The 23131-nt window shown below is 38.7% G+C and overlaps 1 protein-coding gene across 3 annotated transcripts in view; it reads left to right on the forward strand.

Annotated features, from left to right (window-relative positions):
• Nucleotides 1–438: 438 nt before the first annotated feature.
• Nucleotides 439–23131, forward strand: part of LOC137137390 (F-box/WD repeat-containing protein 7-like) — a 31727-nt gene continuing 9034 nt past the window's right edge. The window contains exons 1-6 of one of the 3 annotated variants that reach the window (XM_067523600.1): nucleotides 439–712; nucleotides 1356–1931; nucleotides 21583–21665; nucleotides 22161–22296; nucleotides 22427–22561; nucleotides 22688–22811. In XM_067523600.1, coding sequence (XP_067379701.1) covers nucleotides 1413–1931; nucleotides 21583–21665; nucleotides 22161–22296; nucleotides 22427–22561; nucleotides 22688–22811 — 997 coding nt within the window. In that variant the 5' untranslated portion in view covers nucleotides 439–712; nucleotides 1356–1412. Of the gene's footprint in view, nucleotides 713–1355; nucleotides 1932–15679; nucleotides 19200–21582; nucleotides 21666–22160; nucleotides 22297–22426; nucleotides 22562–22687; nucleotides 22812–23131 lie in introns of those variants that run through there. The other 2 variants (XM_067523601.1, XM_067523602.1) reach the window with 2 other exon arrangements.

Below are 23131 nucleotides of genomic sequence, written 5' to 3' on the forward strand. Positions count from 1 at the left end.
TTAAGTTTGAGTTTTTTAGCACTTTGAGCAGTGTGATGATGTAGTGTGAGGTCTAGAAGTGTTGTAAGTTTTGTGATTAAAGGAAACATTTTTTGTGAACAAAGTATTTGAAAAAGGACAAGGTTTAAGGTTTAAGGTTTAATACCCTCATTTAGCCTCAGGTAATTAAATTTGGAAGGATATTGTGTAAACATAATGAAGGGGATGTCTTTGGTATTTTCTCAGTATTTTATTCAACTTATTTTTCCCGTTTTTTTTTTTTCTTTTTTGCTATTTTTGAAATTGTACAATGGTCTGGGAAATTCTTTGTACTATCTTCTCTTGACCAGCGTGGACATTATATAAAAAAAATACTTCGAGTAAAAATTGACGACAACAAAAAAATAATTGTTTGGTTTCCAAAAAAAAAGCCTTGCGGCGCGCGGGCTGTGTGTATGACGTCATCAAACGGCGCCAAACAAAGCTCCATGTGCAGGAGGAGAGAAAACCGACGGGAGAAAGTTTCTCTCCTTGTAGTTTACGATGTAAACGCTTAAAACAGAAATGTGGAGGCGTGAAGTACATTGTTAAGGCGTATTGTTCCGTTGGGAACTGGAATATCGAGGCTCTTGTGAAGAAAATAAAGAAGAGAAAGAAAAAAGTAAAACTGAAATCCCGGCGTTTAATTTTTAAAGCCCGGAGGAGCGGGAGGAAAATGTTTGTTTGCTAAAAGGTCGGTGTGTTTTACATCAGAGTATTTGTTTGTGTTTGCAGCATTAAAACCTTTTATTTATCCAGTGACAGTGATATTTGTAGAAATATTGCGCTAATACTACATGATATTAAACAGGTAAAATACTAATGGTGCAGACACTATGAACTATTAGTGGTTGAAAATACAGGCATGGAAAGTTTAAACTTAGTTCTTTACTCGTGTATTCTCCATTTTTTTCCTCAACGACAATTATTTTTGTACCGTTGTACTGCTTCACTACGTTTATCTGTTAACTTTACTAACTTTACAAATTAAGATTTAACACCTAAAGAAGAACGATTATAAACTCATTCCTCTACTAGTAAAAGTCCTGCGTTAAAATAAAAAAAAAATTGTTGTAAACTAAGGTACGGAAGAATTATCTACTCATAAACCATGACATTTTTTTCTCCTATTGCTGTAATGTCTTCAAATGCCATTTTACGGACAGTAAATGAGAACAGACCAGTGATTTCCAATCGATTGGTTGGGTGACTTGTTAAAGGATAACGTCAGTCACTTTAGGCATTTCTGATATTTAATAGACTAAATTATCAATGAGTAATACAATCATTTGTGATCATCATCGTGCATGCCTAATTAGTGTGCTGCTTCTTCTCAGGATGCTTATTATGTGATCTTCTTCTGTGTGAAGAACCAAAGGGTGAAAATTGAGGAGATGGAGGAAGAGCATCATGAGAGGAGAGAGGAGAAAAATGAGGAGGAAAGGATAGATGGACATGAAAAGATCAGGAGACTAAAAGCTCCATTCATGAGGATAAAAGAGGAAGAAGAGGATGAGGAGGAAGAAACCACGCAGTCAGTCTCTAACAACAAAGAAAGAAGAGAGCTGCTTGGTGGACACACTCCAATCTCTGCCAAATCCTCTCCTTTTCTCTCCTCCTGTCTCTGCAGAGGAAGAGAAGGAGGAAGTGAGGAAGAAGACGAGTTCAGAGTTGCCATTGTCACTATCGGAGACGAGTCCTGTCCATCTGAGCCATTTGACATCTCTCACCTTGACACGACCAATCACATTACAAAAATTGAGGAAGAAGGTGAAAAGGAAAATGGGCATGAAGAAGAGATGGAGGAGACGGAAGATGAGGATGAGGCTGAGGTAAACAGTGATAAAGGAGAGAAGGAGGAAGAGGAGGAGAAGGCAGAGGCAATGTCACCATCATCCCTCCTGCAGAGCCAGGTAAGACAGTGTTAGTAGTAGTAGTAGTAGTAGTAGTAGTAGTAGTAGTAGCAGTAGTAATAATGATTAAATAGAATTAGAAGTATACAAACGTACTCCACAATAGCAGTAAATCTTAAATTGTTTACTCAACATAGCGCATAAGTTTATGCTCTAAAATGTATATGGCAGAATTGTTCCAAATGATGTTTCTGCATAATCTGTAATGTTCAGGCCTTGTTAAATTTAAATCTGGTACAGATATGAGGAGGGAATTGCTTCAAAAGCGTGACTTTACACTGAAAAACATCAACATTTAAGTTAAAAAGCATTTTAAATAACAAGTGACTTTACATTATTAGTGTCGCGAATGCAAATCTTGGTGCCTTCTATCCACATGTCCTTGTTGTTGGACAATACACTGCAACCCCCCATAGTATTGTCATAATGTATGTGGAGCTATCGAACAACGATTTTCACATGGAGGAAAATTATAAATTATTAAAATATAAACTATTTCAAATAAAAATTCAAAAATCAAACAGGTACATTTTATCTGTGTCGATGCTGTTTTTTTCATTCAGTTAGCACCACCCCAACAACATAAGTAGTGCACGTTACCGTTTGTACAGCTGGTGAATGGTTTTGTTAAAAGAACAATGGAAATGGAAGACAACTTCCATTTGTGTGATCCAGTGCAAACTATAATATAAAGCAAAATAATATACTGTGGTACAAATATTTCTGTTTGATTAGATTATTTTTTGTGCGTCTAAAGGCAGCCAGCAGGTGGCAACAGTTCGCTCTTTATGTCCTCACACACTCAATCCCTGTACCCAACACCTGGCTCAGTACTGGGTTTAATATGTGTCTGTGGAGTTCAGGGACTAGCCCACAGTCTGAGAGTGAGAGAGAGACAGTGTGTGTGAGTCTTTCTCCTTTTACTGAAACATGCTGATGCATCATAGAAGCAGTTAAGTGATGAAGACAGTTAGAAAAAAAAGGCTGGTGCCAAATCTGAAGCGGTCACAAAAAGCTTTTTCCTAATAGGTTCTAATTCAGTGATTTGTTAACTCTGCCTTAAAATGTAGCTGCAGAAACGTATCGTTGCCTGTATCTTGACTCAGTCAGACAAATGAATACTTTTATCTAATCAGACATTCTTCTCTTTATACTCTAGTTCATGCTCCATGTGCTGCACACAGCGATACTAATCAGCACAACACCAAGGACTTTCCTCAAATCAAAAAGACTGATAAGATCGAAGAGTGATTGAAATATCACAACAATCCATTCTCTTTTGCAAGCCGAATTGTAATTTTGATAGGCCGAAGATATGCAAAACAAAAACTTTATTTTGATACTTTGCTGGAAGAACTGAGGCATCTCTGTATGTTGAGCATACATGCAGACAAATTAAAAAGTAAACTGCACAGTAAATGGTTAAAGCATGTTTTTTGTTTTTTTTTACATGTTGTATGTTGATGGATTACGACGCATAATTTATCTCTCATGAGCTGCCTGGACTGACAGAACAGGAAATTTTGGAAATGCCAGGTTGAGTGATGCATACAAACTCAAATCTAAACAGTAATTTTACTGGTTTCCAGCAGGTTGCTTCACTTTTAAAAGCTGACAGCTTCTATATACTGTACACACTATCATCACATTGTGTCATTGAGTTTTTGCTGCTCTGCTGCATGTGCAAATTTGATTGTTAGTAGGTTGTCTAGTATCCTTAAACACACACTTTCTCTCTCTCTCTCTCTCCCAAACACACATACACACACACGGACGGTAGGTGTGTGTAGGAATGCACAGCAGAGATCATTCCTCAGATTCCTCTTTCAGTTCGTCAGGATCATGGGATGTACAATCTTCCCCTATGGGACCTTTTAGCTCGGCACACACACACACACACAGTAGTTGTCCTGTGGTTTAGAGGACATTTAATCAGTGCACTCAAGTAAGCTGTTACTCAGAGAAATCAGCATTAATCTGAGTATTAATTTACATACTCTGCTTTAATTTATCAGCCATCTTGCATTGGGAAATGGCCCCTAACTGACCAAAAGTCAAACATTTTCAGACTCATTAAGTTTTAGTCATAGTTTAATTGGTAGACGTCAGAGCAATTCATCAACATTCCTAACTTATACATGCCTATCTCCACTGTAATGGGGGGGAGCTCTGGAGGTGTCCTAACTGGTTACAAGTTGTCAATTGGCATTTAGCAAGAGATGTGCAAATTCTGTGAGAGAGGAGTGTGTTGTTTTTTTACCACTTATCAGGCCAGTGTGTTCACGTCTTAAGTGTGTAGTTGTGCAGACAGATTTTACTTGAGTCACGTTGTTGTGAGGAAACATTGATTGTGTCTACAAACATTTACAGTCTAGTTCCTCCAATGGCTGAATTCCTTGTTGAGAACCGGGACATCTGGTTTCTGTACATGGGGTGGGGCGTTAGAGAAACCCTATTACCCCAGGTACATGTCACTTGAAGAGCACACATTTCTCTAGGCTTTTACAAGAGTGTATCTACTAGACAAAAAGATAGTGATATTAGTAGAGTGGAGTGGCTGGATGGAAGGAGAAATTGATGAATGGAACGTTGCCTCCTCATATATATGTCATATGTAAGTCCACCTAAAGTTTTTGAAGCCTAGATGTTTCAGGCTCTTGTGTGTATTTGTTCAATTCAGACAGTTTGTTCTCTGAAAAGGTGCTACCGTTCTGTCCGACACAGGAAAAAACACAACAAACCCTTAGGAAGCAGCGTTTGTGGATTAACAGTACAACAATGAGGTTACTAGAGTGTGTAAAGCATTCCTCAGTCTTTAACCATCACAGCTGAATGGCTCACCCCAAGCTGAACTGGAAGGGAATCAGCATGACGCCCCAGCCTTGATGGGCTTCCTGGTGCTTTATTGAAGCAGTAGTTTTATTGGATTCAAATTCAAAGAAATCAGATTTTTGTATGAGCGTGTTTGTGAGGACTCATTTAAGGTTTATACACTGGAAGTTCGGACAGTCTGTCCAGGCCTTGCACCTTTTAGACGGCTGTGGGTCAAGGTCAGGTTACGGTTCCAATACGGGTTAAGAATATAGTGTAGGAATTTCATCATGTCAGTGAGTGTCTTTACAGAGACAGTAGAACAAATATGGGTTGAGGCAGACATACAGAAAACTGGGGCACTAATCTGGTCAGATATGCTTTGCAATCTTTTATTCCAGATTACTACACATATGAGATTATACACACACACACACACACAGGAATTATATTAATACTGTTTAATACTCAGTTTAGAGGTCTTATCTATGATTTACTCTCATTACTTTTGGTATTGAGTCAATCTGTTTGATAATTCACTCAAATGTATCTCTCAGACACACACACACACACACACACACACACGGATTATGCTAGGATCCAATGACTGGCGTGAACACAAGCGCATTGAAGCTGCAGTGGCATGTTTGGTATGTGAACACACACATTTCATATCAGTCTCACAGGGTCCTAAATGATGTGTTTTTGTTTGAAGACACATTTCATTTCATGGTCACAGATTGAATTGCACTTTCTCTGCTCTAAACCGTCATGCACAAGTGCATCCACAAAGTCTTCGCAGCACTTTACTCTTTCCACATTTTGTTATGTTACAGCCTTATTCCAAAATGGATCAAATTATTTTCCTCAAAGTTCTACTAAGAATAATGCATAATGGCAATGTGAATGAAGTTCATTTGTGATCTTTGGTAATTTATTTAAAACAAATAAATAAAAAATCACATGAAGTCCAAGGAATTGTCTGTAGACCTCTGAGACAGGATTGTATTGAGGCACAGATATGAGGAAAAGTACAGACAATTTTCTGCAGCATTGAAGGCCCCAATGAGCACAGCAGCCTCCATCCTCCGTAAATGCAAGAAGTTTGGAACCACCAGGACTCTTCCTAGAGCTGGCTGATCCAAACTGAGTGATCGCGAGAGAAGGGCTTTAGTCAGGAAGGTGACCGAGAACCTGAGGGTCAGTCTGGAAGAGCTCCAGCGTTTCTCTGTGGCGAGATGAGAACCTTCCAGAAGAACAACCATCTCTGCAGCACTTCACCAATCAGGCCTGTATGGTAGAGTGGCCAGACATCAACCACTCCTCAGTAAAAGGCACACGGCAGCCCGCCTGAAGGACTCTAAGATCATGAGAAACAAAATTCACTGGTTTGATGAAACAAAGATTAAACTCTTTCGCCTGAATGCCACGTGCCATGTCTGGAGGAAACCAGGCACCACTCACCACCTGGCCAATACCATCCCTACAGTAAAGCATGGTGGTGGCAGCATCATGCTGTGGGGATGTTTTTCAGCGGCAGGAACTGGGAGACTAGTCAAGATCGGTCAAGTACAGAGACATCTTTGATGAAAACCTGTTCCAGAAAGCTCTGGACCTCAGACTGGGGTGATGGTTCTTCTTTCAACAGGACAACGACCCTAAGCACACAGCTAAGATAAAGGAGTTGGTACAACACAACTCTGTGAATGTCCTTGTGTGGCCCAGCCAGAGCCCAGACCTGAACTTGATTGAACATCTCTGGAGAGATTTGAAAATGTCTGTTTACCGATGATCCCCATCCAACCTGATGGAGCTTTAGAGGTACTGCAAAGAAGAATGAGAGAAACTGCCCCAAAACAATTGTGCCAAGCTTGTAGCATCATGCAAAAAAAGACTTGTGGCTGTAACTTGTGCTAAAGGTGCTTGAAGCAAGTATTAAGCAAAGGCGGTGAATACTTACATATGATTTTCTTTTTTTTTTCTTTTTTATTGAGGAAAATAATGAATTTAATCCATTTTGAAATAAAGCTGTAACATAATGTCAAAGTGCTGCGAATACTTTCGGGATGCACTGTACCAAGCATTTTCATACTAAAACATTATACAGCTCCTCTTTTCTCATTAACCCAATGTCAATATGTAACTTTCTAGTTAAGTCAACTTTTCAATTTCAGATGACCAAAGAACTTAAAAACGGGAGTTGGAGATAAATGAGTTCACTCTGCTCCTCGTGGAGTTTTCTCTGGAAGTGAAATAATGTGAACCTTAAAGTGGCTTCATCCTCTCCGTGTCCGCAAGCATTATCATCTGCTCAGGTCTTATGAGCTGGTTACTGTGTTTTATTTTGTTTTATCTCTTTATGTTATTTAGTCTAATAAATAAAGGAGCTCTTCTTCTTGCTGTCAGAGGTTGGCTTTATGTTTAGAAGTAGGCAATGTGGAATGTGTCTGTGTAGAAGAGCCCGATTGTAGTATGAGCAGAAGAACTGTGTCTTTGTGTTGTCTTAGTAAAATTAAGTTGTTGGGAATCAAGGTACTGTAGCTGTAACATGAGACTTTAAATCTATGGTGGAGAGTCACACCTTTCCTGTCTGTTGGCATCACCTGAAAGATCATTTTTTTTCTTAAACTCTGTTCAGAACCTAAATCTATAAGGTTCTAGTTCTGACTATTAATAATGTAATGGTTTGTCCAATACTGACCCAAGCTCGATGTCTATGAATCATTTTCAAAAAGAGCATGTCAGTAGGGGGGACGTGAGGAAAGCCCGACCCGACCTTAACAGGCCTAAAAATAATTACGCCAAATCTAAAATGTGGTGGACCCAAACATAAACAGAATGGCATCTTGATTATGTGATGGTGTATCAGTTAATTTAGTGCAGTCTATAAATAAGTGAAAATGTCCTATTCCCACCTAATGCACAATGAAACAATTCTGTAGCGTTTGGGCTGTGACACACCAAGCCAACGTCATAGAACGAGCGCAGATAAAAATAAACTGTGTTCTGAAGGATACACAAGCTTTCCTCTATCTTTCTCGTTCAAGGGTTTGCGGGCGTTTTTTCTTAATCAGTTCAAGCGTTTAGGGAATGGGGATGTTGTTGGTGCACAGATTCTTATTACTAAAACTTGCCTACATAAATAACATTTGATTGGAATCAACTTCACTCTGATCATCTTATCACAGAGTTATGAGATTACAGTAAACACAAAGCTGCAAGACTTAAAAGTCGAGCGGTAACAATTGGTACCAACTGCACCTGCACTGTATGGATATTTTCATGACACTTTAGAAGTTTGTACAGTTGATATAAAGTTAAAAGCCTTTTGGGAAGATGGCAGCGTAACTCAAAATCTCTCGACTGAATCAAATAAAAATACACCCCAAAGACATATAGTCTCTCTACAACAAATAGCTGAGTATAGTTAACAAAGTGGCAACGATGACGTCTAAAAACAGGCGCAGAAAAATGGCCCAAAACACAGATAAAACCAATGAGGTGCGGTGAAAAGAGGAAGTTAGTGCTATACCCTGTGCATCTAGTAACGGCAGACACACGATGGACAACAGTAAGGATGAATCAACGTATCCAATTCTAAAGGAAATTCAAGATTTCAGGTATGATAGTAAGAAACAGCTAGAAGATATTAAGAGTGAAACAGCAAGAGCAAACTCGAGATGGATACTTGACGTTATCTGGCAATAAAAGAGGGCTTGTCATTTTAATTCCAAGGTCTCTAAGTTACAAACATCAAAAGATGATGAGAGATTGTCAAAATAACAGGAAAGGTTGAAGAAAAGGAAAGAACATTAATAAATGGCTATGCTCCACCAGGAATTGATTGGACATTTTAGAGACATATTTTTGAGTTGATGATTGGTAATTTGTGCTGGGGATTTTAATGTCAAATTAAACCCTGAAATTGATTAATCGGGAACAATCAGGATCAAGAAAATAAAGTCATTATTTAAGGAATTTGGAATAATGTTAGTGTGGAGGGAACTATATCTGGGTAGTAGCGATTATAATCATTATTACTTTGCACGTATAGGACAGATTATTTCTGCTATCTGTTTAGAACAGATAGATTTAAAAGGATGTAATATTGGAACAATTCAATATCAAGCCACAGCCACATTTCAGTTTCAGTCTCTGGATAAACATACTCAATGATCCTCAAACTATGGCAAGAATAAAGGAAGATATTTAAGACTATTTACAACTGAATGATTCAGGGGAGGTTACACCAGGAATCTTGTAGGATGCTATGAAGGCCGCAATCAGAGAGACATTTTATTTCCTTATTTACACACATGAAAAAAGTTAAGGGTAAAAATTGGCAGATCTTTAGGGGAAGCTAAAACAATTACAATGAATGGTGAGCAACAGCGTGAATGCCAACCAAAAACAAAAAATTAAACAAATACACGGCTCTCTCTCTATAAATATCTATCTATCTATCTATCTATAATATAATATAAATCTTTTTTTTTCTGGTAAACCAAAAAAAAGATTTTATTAAAACCTACATACTATGCAGTAGGATGCAAATCAGCGAAATATTTAGCATACAAGCTACAAAAACAACAGGAAGACAATACTATTTATAAAATTAGAAACACAAAAATGAAATTGGGAAAATTTAGGAAAGTTTTGAAACTTTTTACAATGAGCTATATTCTCAACCACAGGCCTCAAGTGAAACCCATATAGACAAACTTTCAAACTTTACAACTTCCCTCACTCACAAAATTACAAAATCAAACACCTTGTACAGCCAATAATGGCCAAAGAACTGAATGTGACCATCAACAAAGGAAGGAAAAGAAAAAAAATAGAATGTGGAAGAGCTGTGAGTGTATTCAACTTGGATTAGAAATTGTTTACTTCGCCTAGCACAGAGATTAAAGAACTATTTGTTAACCCTCATACACTTAGATCAGACTCAGACTGACAATCATCTGTTTATTAAAAACAGATGATTGTCAGCTAACATAAGAAGAACTTTACATATATTAGGCCAGATAAATAAAGCTAACACCAAAGCACTGATAGTAGGACTGGATGCAGAGAAAGCCTTTGATTCAGTCAGATAGATTTTTTTTTTATGCAAAGTATTATAGAAATTCGGCTTTGAAGTCAATTTTATTAAAATAATTCAAAACTTATACAATAAGCCTAAAGCTCAAATTAAGATTAATGGTGGATTATCTAATTCAATCATTCTGGAAAGAGGAACGAGGCAGGGCAGCCGAATTTCTCCACTCCTGTTTGCTTTTTTTCGTTGAACCACTGGGCCAATTGATAAGACAGAGTGGAATTACGTTAGCGGGATTAGAACATAGAGTGGCGCTATTAGCTGATGATGTCTTTGTCTACCTGGAGGAGCAAGAGAACTCACTTACTAATTTGACAAAGCTACTTATGACACTGAACTTTAGACCTTCAGAAAACCTACCAAAAATATATAATCTTCGTTGGGAAGCAGATGGAGTCTAATTCTCTTTCTGAGCTTGAATTCAAGAATAGGTACTATAAAAATTAATGTTCTCCCTCGTTTCCTATATGTCTTTTTAGGAATTTGCCGGTTGAAGTGAAGGAATGGAATAAGTGGAGGTCTCGTTTTATATGGAAAGGAAAGAAACCGAGAAATAGATTCAACACACTGCAGTTAAGTAAAGAAAAAGGGGGAATGTCTCTCCACATGTTTGAGGTACAATTTTTATGCCGCACAGATATCACCATTAATATACTGGCGCGAGCAGGAGTATGAATCCAGATGGAAAGTAGAATTGGAACTACTTGCCACCCGATACTGGCCTCACAACCCATTTGGAGGAAGTAGGAAACCAATGTGTTAAAATAGTTAAAAATTAATCCACGAGTCAGAACTTATCCCTAATAGAGGAGATAAGAAGATGAAATCATGGATAAAAGCAGGCTTCACAATTTACCTCTCATTAACTCACAGAGGCACATGCCAGAGTTTTCAGTCACTAAAAGACAGATACAACTTAGAAAGTACTGACTCTTTCAGAGACATTATTTTATAGAAAACTGCAATATAACAGATCTTACAGCAGTAGAAACTGATTTCAACTTTCTTCAGTCAACTTTTAACTCTACCCCAAATAAAATAATTTCAACTCTGTATACTATTCTCTTGTCAGCGGCAAATGATAATACTATGTACGTTAAAGAAAAATGGGAGAAAGATGCAGAAACAATTATGACAGAGGAAACCTGGAAAGAAATCTGCAGCTTTCAGTGGTCCTACTCCATGGATAGGAAGGGACATTGCTGGAAAAATATAATATGATATTTTAAAACACCTTATCTGGATATATATGAAGTCACACACCATCAATTTGTTGGAGGCAACGTAGGGGAAAAGATGCATATCATTTCCATATTTTCTGGGATTGCTCTAAACTTAAACTTTTTTGGCACGATATCTGTAGAATATTAAAGACAATATTTGAAACTAAAGTGCCATTCAAGTTTGAAACTTGCATCTTCGTCATATTTTATTTTTGAAACAGACAAGAGATAAGTTCGATAAGTTCTTGCAGGTCCTATTGGCGGCTAGTGAAGTGCATTAAAGAAAATGGCTGAATCTCGTAACCCCCAATGTGGACGATTAGCATGATATAATTCTGGAAATATTCCAAATGGACTTATTGTTTGAATGTCCAAAAGGCCAAATTTGAGCAAATTTGGCAGAAATTGATTAATTTCATAGCCCCGATACGACCAAACTTTATAAGACTCTTACAACATTGCTTTTCCTTCCTCCATTAATACTACCAGCAAAATGTAGGCAAATCTGTTTTAAAAAGTTGTGTGTAGAAATATGTAAAATAGATACGTATGTAATCTACATATATGTAAATCTTCATCTATTTAAATAAAAATTAAATGGGGGGAAAAAAAAGGTAAAAGCTTTTAAATTACAATACATACGTTTTAACAACTCATTACATTTATGTAATGTACAGCAATAATTAATGCCGTCTCTGATGTCCTCATGGGACCTTTAGAGAAGCATTTCTGTTGAAAATAATTTCCAGCACACTCTTCTTCCTCCTCTTTAGACTACTCATACACACCTTAACACACCCTCATAGGCTCGGCCTGCTTTCCGTATGTACGAGGTCACATTCCTGCAGCGGGCAGTGATCCAGCCAGTTAGGTCCACCACACACATCTCGCACAGTCAGCGCACCACTCGCCCCAAAACACACACACTCACACAAAAACATACACACGCGTGCTCTCTCGCTCCTCCGAGCTGCGGCAGCATTCCTGGAATCATCTGCTCGTCAGCAGGATGGAGGTTTGAACCTGCAACCTTCCGTTTACAGTGCAGTTCGTTTGCAGCAAGTTCTAGCAGGTTCTTAAATCTATTTCTCTTCTTTGACATCTTCCCTTCAACTTTTGTACTTTGATTTAGCCTTCAGTTGTTCTTGAATGACCTTTGTATTCTTTCTTTAACCACTTTTTGGTTATTTTCTATCAGTTTGTTGAAATTTCTGTCACTTTATAGTCTTTTTGTGTACTTCATAGATATTTTGTGCAATTTTATTTTTTTTTGTGGTCAGTTTGCACCACTCTCTGGGTCATGTCTGTCTAATTATGGCCATTTTGTGTTGCTTTGTGGTCAGTTTTATAAACATTTGCATCACTTTGTGGTTGTTGGCAATTCTTGTGAAGTAATTTAGTCATGCAGATGCTAACAACAGGGGTATTTAGGAGAACTGGATACCCACTGTTATAATCCAGAGGGTACTTTCATGCTCATTCTGGCCTTCAGTCACATGAATACCCATGTTTTTCACACAATTCCACATTTTTGGGCCATAGAGCATTAGCACTAGTGCCAAGCTGGTCCCTTTCCTGTTGTGAATCAATTTATCAAATTCTGATAAAAAGAAAAGTTGTTTGTGTGATTTGTGACGCTCAGCACAATATATTTACACTTCTTTTTAGTGCCATTTGTTTTCCAATAATTCTCTGTGGGGAAAATGTTTTTTGGGTTAGTGTGCGACGCATAATGAACATGGCCACTGTCCTAACCATTCATGTTTTAGGGGACCTTGATCTCAGCACCACTCAGTTGTTTATTCATTGTTTTCCCATGGCAATGAAGAACACCATTGTTGCCCAAACTGCATTTTTCCCAGAGACCAAAATGGTAATAGTGACGGTACCCCTCAACCTACAAACAAACAATTGAGTTGTATTGTGTATCTATCTGTTATGAATGTTTAATCTATTTTATAAAACTTCACCAGAGCTGTAAGCTGTAGGTAGTCTTCATGTGTGTCCCTGTTTTAGTGCACATGTGCACTGAGCCGCACAAGGTGGAAATGACCAAAGGAACGAGAAAAGATTCTCACCTTAGTATTTTCCAAGAGACCTGGTGACATTTTGATCCAGTTGTTCTTAACACATCTACAATTGTAGCCCAGCACAGTTCATGGATGCTTTGATCAAACTCTACAGCTGAAGCACAAATCAACCTACCCTCTTTATTAATCACTGTCTCCTTCTCTGGCTGTGTCATCGCCATGGCAACCAGACCAGGAATGCGATCTGTTCGGTGGGAACAAGGATTGTCGTCTGCGACGGGGTGTGTTTGTGTCTGTGTGTGAGGGGACACAATGAAGAACAGGTGTTGTGCTGTCCTCCCATGTCTTTTCTCACACACACACAGTCTGTTTTTAAAAGAGTGTAAGTTGACACTTGAAGAATACCAATAAAACCATTCGCCCACCCCCTCCCCACTCCCCAGCATGCTCTGTTTTGCTTTCTCCTTCTCATTAGTGTTTCTCTTCAGTTTGGCTTTCTTTTTTTTTCTTTCTGATGAGATCAATATCACCCTGTTCATCAGAGACTAAAACTGACAAGGGCTTAGGAAAAAGTGTAGTCAATCACTCAAAAGTTGAGTGGTGATACTACTATAAATCAGTGTATCACAAAATGTCATATACATATGTATGTGTCATTAAAGGTTGCTCTGACTTCCCTATATTAAAACATCTCTCTTCTTCTAGCTGAAAAATGCCTCCAGATGCATTACTTAGTTACTTTACAATGCATATTATACTTTATTAATGCTGCTATGTTACACCTATTCAAATTTCTATATTCACTTTTATAAAAGAGATTCTTTTTCAAACATGAAACCAAAATATTAAAGGGTCTTTTGAAATTTCCTGGCTCCTTCCTCCCATCCTTTCTTTCAGCCTTGCCTCCAATTGCTAACACTGTTGAATCATGATTTCTCCCCTGAGAACGACTGCAGCAGTTTAAACACACACACACACACACACACACACACACACACACACACACACACACACACACACACACACACACACACAACTCCTCGTTAAAATATACATGAGCACTAAGACCCTTACATCCCTGCAACACTCCCTGCATTCATTATTGATGCACACACTCCTCTCTGCAGCCGTAGTGTTTATTTGCTTTTTAAAGCACCTGTCGTTTGCTGCATTGCACTGCCATAACCTGTCCCATTGGAAACACAGCAGCATCTGTGTATTGACTCTGTCAGCTTGTTGGCTTGATAACAACATTATATGCTCTACTGACCACCACTATCTGAGGATCCAATGTTGTTCAACAGCTGCCAGACACATCTTCAGAGGCCTGAATATTAGACAGCACAGCGTCTTTTATACTGATGCTTCAATGTGGAATTATTGGACTATTTTTCTGCTACATTCTGTGTAAAAGGTACAAACCCAGTTCAGGTGGTCATTGTGAACCTTCCCTTATGTCGGCACCAGAAGCAATGGTATTCTGTGTAAAAGTGAAGAGGTGTCTTTATGGGTTGGGGGCAACAGACGGTGATGTTTCAGTTAAGTTTTATTTCTGAGACCAGCCGCCAGATTGTTTCTTCTTGGAGACTCTGCTGTGTATCTCATTTAGGACGTGATTCAGAGTCAGACAAAATCATGTAGAAACATATTAATGACAGTGAGCACATTTGAGTTCATACGATAAAGGTTTGTATTTTAGGCCACTGACTGTGCTGCAGTCAGATCTTTCCTGACTATTTCTAAATTACAGAGCTAAGTGAACATTTTGTGCTGGTTTTGAGGCTGTTGACATCTGACACTATAAGTTCTTGCTATTGGTTGTTTTTAACATATTGACTCTAGAAATGAAGCTGAGAGTGAGTCTACTGTACTCTACTCTGTACATACAGTATACAGTCATCCATGCAGCGAGAGAGACCGAGATAAAACATCATCTGCTGAAAATCAATCTTTCACACATTCCTTTGATCTTTCCCTCTCTCCTTATTGATTCTTTACACACTTGTGGGCTAATCCAGCTACCTAACACACACACATGGAGCCCACATCTGTCTTAGTGTTTGAAGTGTGTTTGTCTCTTTGAAGTGGTTTTCTCTCTTTCCAGTGTCTGACAGTTGTTAACTCTGAGGATAAAACCCACAAACATACACATGTGTACCCTGCATGTTTTCATATAAACCAAACACTAAGATGTTATTCACTCTCTGATAAGACTAATTATTTCTCACTCACACACACACTGTTTTTTAACTGTGGGAAACAGTCAGCTGTTTAATGTGTAGCGCACACAGGTTTCAGGTTTAACAAGGCCATCAGAGGGAGAGACTCAGTGGGTCTGCATACCAGAGAGGGAGTTTGAAAGGATTAACAGGGTGGAGAGGAAAATAGGAAAGCAAAAAGGAAATTAACAATTGAAAAGGGCAGTAGAGAAGGTATTAATGTTGCCCTTTGTCCAAAGTCACCACGTATGCTGTTGGGACCTAAGTGTGGGACCCCATGGAAAATCTGTTAACTATATTATTTGTTTATTTATTAATATATTTATTTATTAATATTATTTGTAGTTCTGAAATCAGAATTAATTAACTGTTAATTTAACTTTACTTTTTTCCATTGAAATTTGTGTGGCAGCTGGATTTTATCAACTTATCCAAAGCTTGTTGACGTCGATCAACCTGCACCCACTGATACCTGTGATGAATATGTCTGTGCCCCACATTTACAAAAGGATAATAGATACTACGTAAAACTGTGATAGTGGGAAACGTGGCATTTAAAGTGAGTAAAATGATTTAAGTCAAATTGTTATCTTAAGCAAAGAGGGGCTTTCTCTGGATCCCTGCTGAGAAAGCACAGTTTGATCCAAACTGTATTTAGAGTTTTTTTAATACAAATATCTTGTTATTATGACACTGATTTCTGTTTGTGTGAATGTACTGAAAAGCTTTGGAACTAAAGGCAGAAAAGATCATGTTTTATTGGTTTCCAGTTGCAGTTTGACACCTACAGTTAGTTTCACCTTTAGATGTTTTAAAAAAACAAGAACAACAATAACAACCAGACAAGAAAAAAATGACAAACATAATAATTGGAAGAAACCGGAAGTGTTGAACTGAAATAAATGAAAACATGGAGGCTGAGAGGGATGGCGGAAGAGAGGCAAGATTTGGTGCCAGAAGCAAAGGGAAGGGAAGGATGAAGCGTGTTGAAACAGGAAAGAGATGAGAGAAAAGAATTAGTGATAAGAAAGGATAGAGTCATAAGATTAAGTGACATGATGACAGAGAGAGATTTGGAGATGAACAGGTTCAGAGGTCAAAGCTCTTCAGGGCCTTAATGATCCTGATTAGCAGGTAAGGTGATTGACAGCTTGTGTGGGAAGAGCATCTGAAATGTGTGTTTGTGGGATAAACTTAAAACAAATATGAATATCATTGCATATTTTGGTTTTGGAATGTAACAGTGGAATTTTCTTGATTTTGAATTTTTAAGCTCGGGACTTTTAAGCTTTCTAAATTTTGTTGCTTCTCTCTAATTTGTTTTTAGCGAAGTCAAAAGCAAATGATACAAATAAATGCAGTTCTCCAGACACTGTAGTTTTTGGTAAACAGTGGTCCGTAAAGCAGCAAAACTCAAATGATAGTCTGGTCCATAAGTTAAAAACAGACACTTTTGCTTCTCTTTAGTGCAAAACAGGATTAAGTAAATTAATGCAAATCCAGAACATACACAGTTGTCACTATAAGGTCATAGTATTACAATTGAATAAAAGCATCAGATGACAGTTAAGTCGGCCACTGCAGGTTAACAGATTAAACCTTTCTAAAGAAGAGGTGTCACTTCAGCTTTAAAAAACATTTTTATCACCTTCTTCAACAGCTTCTTAATGTAACCACAAGTAATCGAAGAATTCAGAGCCAATAAAAACAAGTTTTTGCAGATCTAATGACCAACAAACTGACCACAGGAGTAGATAATATCAATGAGGAATGTTTTGTGTTCAAGCAAAATTAGTATGAACTTGTTTTTTACATTTGAATAGAACTGTGTGGATTTGGTCTGTAAACGTGGGCAAAATCCAGACTGAGTTGAGCTCAGCAGGTATTAACTCCTCCGCTCTGAATTGGACATTTTAAGATTGGAATGCACCATAATCAAATGTACATAAATTATGTTTGGGAACAAAATATCAAAAACCGCCGTCCGTGTGAAACAGCCCAGTACAACATGATCACTAACACATTTAAGGCACAGAACAGAACCATGACCAGCTTCAGATGGATACTCAATGATTGGCTGCCAGGGCTGTTCTGTTGGATTTAATTATTCTAAAGCGGTTCGAAGGAAATTGCAATATAAACCCAATATTCAGAAAAATACAAACTCTCATCTGAAGGTATGAGAAAAAAATGTCAGCTCTGGACCTTTTTAGATTAAACATTGAAATATCATTAGAAGGCCTCTGGGTAGAAGGATCCAGAAAGAAAGAAAATGTGAGACAGACAGAAGATTAATAAGGAGAGGACCTGAACAGGTGAGAGAGGAGGAGGAGTTGTATGTTTTGTCTCTGGAGGCTGGGGGGGGGTGGTCGGGGTTGACCTCCTAAATTATCTCCCTCTCCACCTCCTTACGCTACCTAATGGGCCTGTGGGAGTTTCAGTGTGATGACCCTTAGGTCACTCAGCTGTGAGAAAGCTGTGACCTCCAGGAAAAACTCCTGCTGGGCTTCTGTGTGATTGTGTGAAAATGACTGTGTCTGAGACTGTATGTGAATGGCCTGGTGTGTTTGCATGGTTTAAACATTACCTTTATTTAGATTTTTATTTTAGTTGTGAATTGACTGTATACAACCCACTTGTCAAGTTGCAAAACTTTGCAACCCCTTACTTGGAAACTGGGTATGTAAACTAATATGTAACATTACAGTCACAGATTTGGATCAGCACAAGCAGCAAGCCATGCGTGGGAGGAAAAACTGAGACTCTCTAATGACCACTACGACAGTAGAGTAGGCATAGGTAAGTGGTAAAGGTAAGGTTGGAGTCAGGTTAAGTACAGTATCACAAATCATTGAGCTACGCCACCAGTACGGATCCACCTCAGCAGTCTTTGTCCAACCACTTGCATGTTGTAGTGGTCCCTGTGTTTCTCCGCCATAATTTGTGGGAGGCTCTTCCAGAAGAAACAGCAACCCCGGCTGGTTCACAGAAGTTAACTTGGCATCACAAACACCTCTTTCATTTTACACAGACGTCAAGCCAACTCGGATGTGGTCATTACTACCTCTTCTGACCAAATAATGCAAGTTATACAATGACCTGCCATCCGGGGTTGGCAACTCAATCTGGAATATTGCAGCACAATTATGCATAATCCCATCTTGAATAGGCAGTGTAAAAGGGGGTTGAGCATTGAGTGCAAACTTTCTTCCGTGGACATGCTATGTGTGATAAATTAAGGGTTTAAATGCAAATTATTAACAATTGCAGAGTTAAACTTGTTTACATCTGTTTGTCTCTCCGTAAAGCAGGTAGTGACGTAGGCTTCTCCTGGAATTCCATATGTAGGCAATCAGTGACGTTTGTCCGTTCTGGAACTCCATACGTCACAACATTTGATACATTTTTCCTATAATATTAATCGGAAGCTGCGGCTCTACTCTACACACACACACACACACACACACACACCCCTCTACCGGCAGCTCCACCACCGTGTCTCTCTGCATTCCTCGCGCTCGCTCTCACGAGGCGGAGAGGGGCATGTCCCTGCGTGTTCCTGTGGCGGTCGAGCGACATAGAGCCTGAACAGAGAGAGAGAGCGTCAGTTTTCCTCAGTCAGTCGTGGAGCGGCAGCGCGATCTCAGCGCGGACTGATTCTCTCAAACTGAAAATCCTCTGCTCATCCGCTCGCTGTCACCCGTGCGGGTTGTTGGCTGCACGGCGTCGTAATTGTCGGATGTTCCTTGTTTATGGATTTCGGGATTAAATCGCTGTAAATTGAATCTTTAGGTGTAGTATTTTCACATTTCTCCGGGAGGGTTTTTTCCTACCGGCAGGCAGCCATGGGTTTCTACGGCACCTTGAAGCTCATCTTCTACAAAGTGAGTATTGATTATAGAAAAGCTTGATCGATTGGCTGCCGTTTAATGTCGCGGTGTTTGACGGAGGGGCTGTGTTGCTGAAATGTAAGGTCGCCAGGCTCCTACAAACCCCGGGATGACGAGGCGTTTCTCTCTGACAGCGGAGTGCCTCGTGTGCGTGCGTGTGCGCGCGCGCGCGCGTGTGTTGGGTGTACCACTGCGGAACCGAGAGAGGCAGAGAAACTACTCTCGTCCTGTCCTTTATCTGTCTATAAGATTAAAACCTGAAATAGAATTTTTTTTTTTTTGCTTCCATGAAAGAGCAGCCTACAGATGCTATTAGTGTAAGTTCTCAGGGTCCAACATGGCGTATAATGCAGCAGAAATTGAGGAAAAATGAATTTAGACCATACAGACCCAACTCTGCAATGCGTGTTCATCTTTATAACTTCAAATTTGTCATTTGATGAAAGTGGCGATAAATGTGATGTGTTTTTTTCCTGTATAACCCCTTTAAAGTGGGTTAATGAAATATATAGTATACCACTGACAAATTATAGTCAGCACACCATTAATCAACCTAATAATACACACTGCTATAGCACAAACATTTAATAAAAGTACATTGTAAAGAAATATAGCATTGCTTAATGGCAGGTTAAGGCTTTTAGTCTTGCAGTTGTGCACTACAAACTGCATTTTGTGGGTCAAATCTGGTTTTTAAAACGAAACTGTGATAGTAACTAAATAGTAAGACAACTTCTCAGTGTTCAGTAGTGATTTATCCACAAACCCCAGGAATAAACGTTTGGCATGTAGGTGAAAGTTAGGTTTTCGTACTATTTAAAACAGTATATAGTGGAATATTACGGGAAACGTGTAAATTAAAAATATTCTTTCTTTATCATAAGCGCACCAGGAATAACAGTAGTAATATTTTAGAGATGATATAGATATAAAATGTACAAAAGGAATAAAAAAAGCCATACACTAATGAAAACATAAATACTACAAACTTGATACAGAAGCACCGTAGGGATGTAACAGTAAATGGACAATGCTTTTTTTTACCCCTGTGAAACAGAGTCGAATTGTTCTGTTTTTAACAGTAAACACATTTTTTTTTTTTTTTTTGCTCTTTACCCTCAAGTGAAGTTTTCCTTTTTTGCCTAATGAAATCCACAAAGATGCCCCATCTGTAACAGAAAGCCACTTACACTCGGTGGGGAAAAGTCAGAAAATGAAAAACAGATTTCCAGTTTGGGGCTGAAACGATGGCTGTATTTTGGGGTGTTATGAATAGATGACAGTAAGGCATTGATAAAATCAGAAGGTTGGCAATACTCAAATACAGTGTATTTTACTTTATGAAGTGACACAGATTAAGCAGCCAGTCAGAAAACACCAAGGGTTCATATGAAGATGAAAAGAGGAAAGAGGACACACGCATACTGTCCTCCAGCACGTGCACGTTTGCAGCCTGATAGCGCATGCTGCTCTATTTTAGACCAGTGCTCCACCGGCGACATTCCTCCAATTTTCTGCATTCCTGCGTTCATTCACTGAGAGAGAGAGAGAGTCGCAGAGGAAAGAGAAAGACGGCTGATTCAGACCTCTGGGTTGTGGCGTTTGTGTTACTTAGCGGCGTAGGTGTTTTTAGTGTCTCTGTTGTTACACAGGGGGTTAAAGTTTATCTCCTTCTCTTCAATAATGTGGAGTCTGCAACAACTGGTTGGGCTTTTTCCATCTCCACTGTGACCATAGGAATGTCACCAAAAGCCACAATCATTTGTGGGATCTCAGGAACTTTGTCTTTCCCCCAATGGGCCACATTAGCAAAAAAAGTCTTTGGATAGAATTTAGACTTAAAATAGTTTAATAAATTTTTGAATACGCAAAGAAGTGTCTGGGTTTTATTTTGATCCCTTTTCAAGCAAAAATATTTCCTGATTCCAGCTATCAAAATCAAAAACTTTAAAACATAAACCATTTGATAAACGTCCATGATATAGACTGTGTCCAAACGAAAATTATTAGCTTGAGTTAAAACATTACAAGATATTTATGGAAACTCCATTGAAGTTTAGATTAAATCTTTATCAAATAACCTTTTGGAAGCACCTGCAATATAATTTAATACAAATATAGCCACATACAACATAAATTTGCCATTTCACTGTGAGAAATTGGTCACTATCTTCCTCTGTTTTTTTAATGCTGGATGCAAAACGTTAGTGTATTTCTATTATGTGTTATTTGAGCTGATTTCTGTTGACTTTTAGCAGGTGCTGGTCTCATTATTTGCAGTTTATCCTCTACTTATGTTTATGTGTTACTAGAATTTGAAGAGTTGTGCTTTCTCTGATGTTTTCTTTTTTTTTTATCTATCTTTTTGACCCTTCAGATGAAGAGAAAGTTGGATCATGGTCCAGACGGCCGGCCATTTCCTTCCGGGAAGAAGCACTGTAAAGGCAATGGATACCTCAGGTAACACGTTTTTTCCCCCTTACCAACATATAACATACATTCAGATCATCCCTGAGTTCAACATAACATGCAAACTGATTACTACTTAACTTTATTTAGAGATATTGAAATAGATTTTTATATAAAATAATACAGGGCAGACATTGTTAAAATGTACTTGTTCCTCATCTGTTTTTATCTAATTAGTGCTAAAATTATACCATAATTGTTATAGAAATGAAAACTTCACCTATGAACTGCTCAAACCATTACAATCTATGGTTTTTAGTGATGTCTTAGTGTAAAGTAAAAGTTCAGAATCCATACAGGTGATTTTGTTGGATGTAATTTAACTGTTGTAACATTGTTTTTTTAAGAGATATTTGTTTTATTTGTGGGATTATTGGTCAGGTTTATTTACTTTCTCCCCTTGGTCTTGACCTCCACACCAGCCTAGGGATGCTAACTGGTGTCAATGCTAAAATCTGCTCACGTCTCTTTCTCTCTTCCCACCAGTCCTTCCAGTTTGGTTCAGGCCACGCCAACCACGTTCGGTGACCTCCGGCTGGCCGGTGGGCATTCAGCTCAGCGAAGGCGGGTTACCTCAGGTCCACCTCCGTCAGGGCTACAGGACTGGCTTCACACCTTCCAGGTACACACACCGAGAAGTGTCTTATTCCTAAACATGTGGTGCAGTTTGATAAAACCGAAAAACAATATAAATAATTAGACTCTTGAATTTTGCTCACTCTTTCTTTGTCCACGTTGTTTGTCCACTGCAGATGTGGAGCAGTCCTGAAAGGTTGTTGGCTCTGGATGAGTTGATTGACAGGTGTGAGACCAGTCAGGTGAAGCACATGTTGCAGGTCATTGAGCCCCAGTTCCAGAGAGACTTCATATCCTTGCTGCCCAAAGAGGTGAAAACAAGACAATCCTGGTCCTGCTTTAGGTCCAGTAATGTTATGTGTCCCACATTGGGGGCTGTATGTGTATGTTAGGAAAATGAAGCATTGCTTTAAATGTGTGTTCCTGTGTGTTTGTAGCTGGCTCTGTATGTGCTGACCTTCCTGGCTCCCAGAGACTTGCTGCAAGCTGCTCAGACCTGCAGGTACTGGAGAATCCTGGCTGAAGACAACCTGCTGTGGAGGGAGAAGTGCCGCGAGGAAGGTAAACGCACTATGACAATGTTCTCCCTTTAAAACATTTTTTGTTGTTGGGGTTTGTTGTTTAATATTCTGCTATTTAACGTAACAAATTACATCAAGTTACAAATGATAAAGGATTTAGTGATCTCCACCAAATGATAAACCTCTTGGCATCATTAAGAACTATTTATTCCTTTGTTACAAAATAAAAAATAACCTAAGTTTGACCATGAACTGTTTTTAACAAATGTCACTGAAACAGGAGGAAATGTTATGTGTGTTAGGTGACGGTTTGCAGTGGCAGATTAGTGGAAGCTTTAGTTTTGGTAGTAAATCCTATTC

The sequence above is a fragment of the Channa argus genome, chromosome 12, assembly GCF_033026475.1.
Source record: "Channa argus isolate prfri chromosome 12, Channa argus male v1.0, whole genome shotgun sequence".
Lineage (NCBI taxonomy): Eukaryota > Metazoa > Chordata > Actinopteri > Anabantiformes > Channidae > Channa > Channa argus.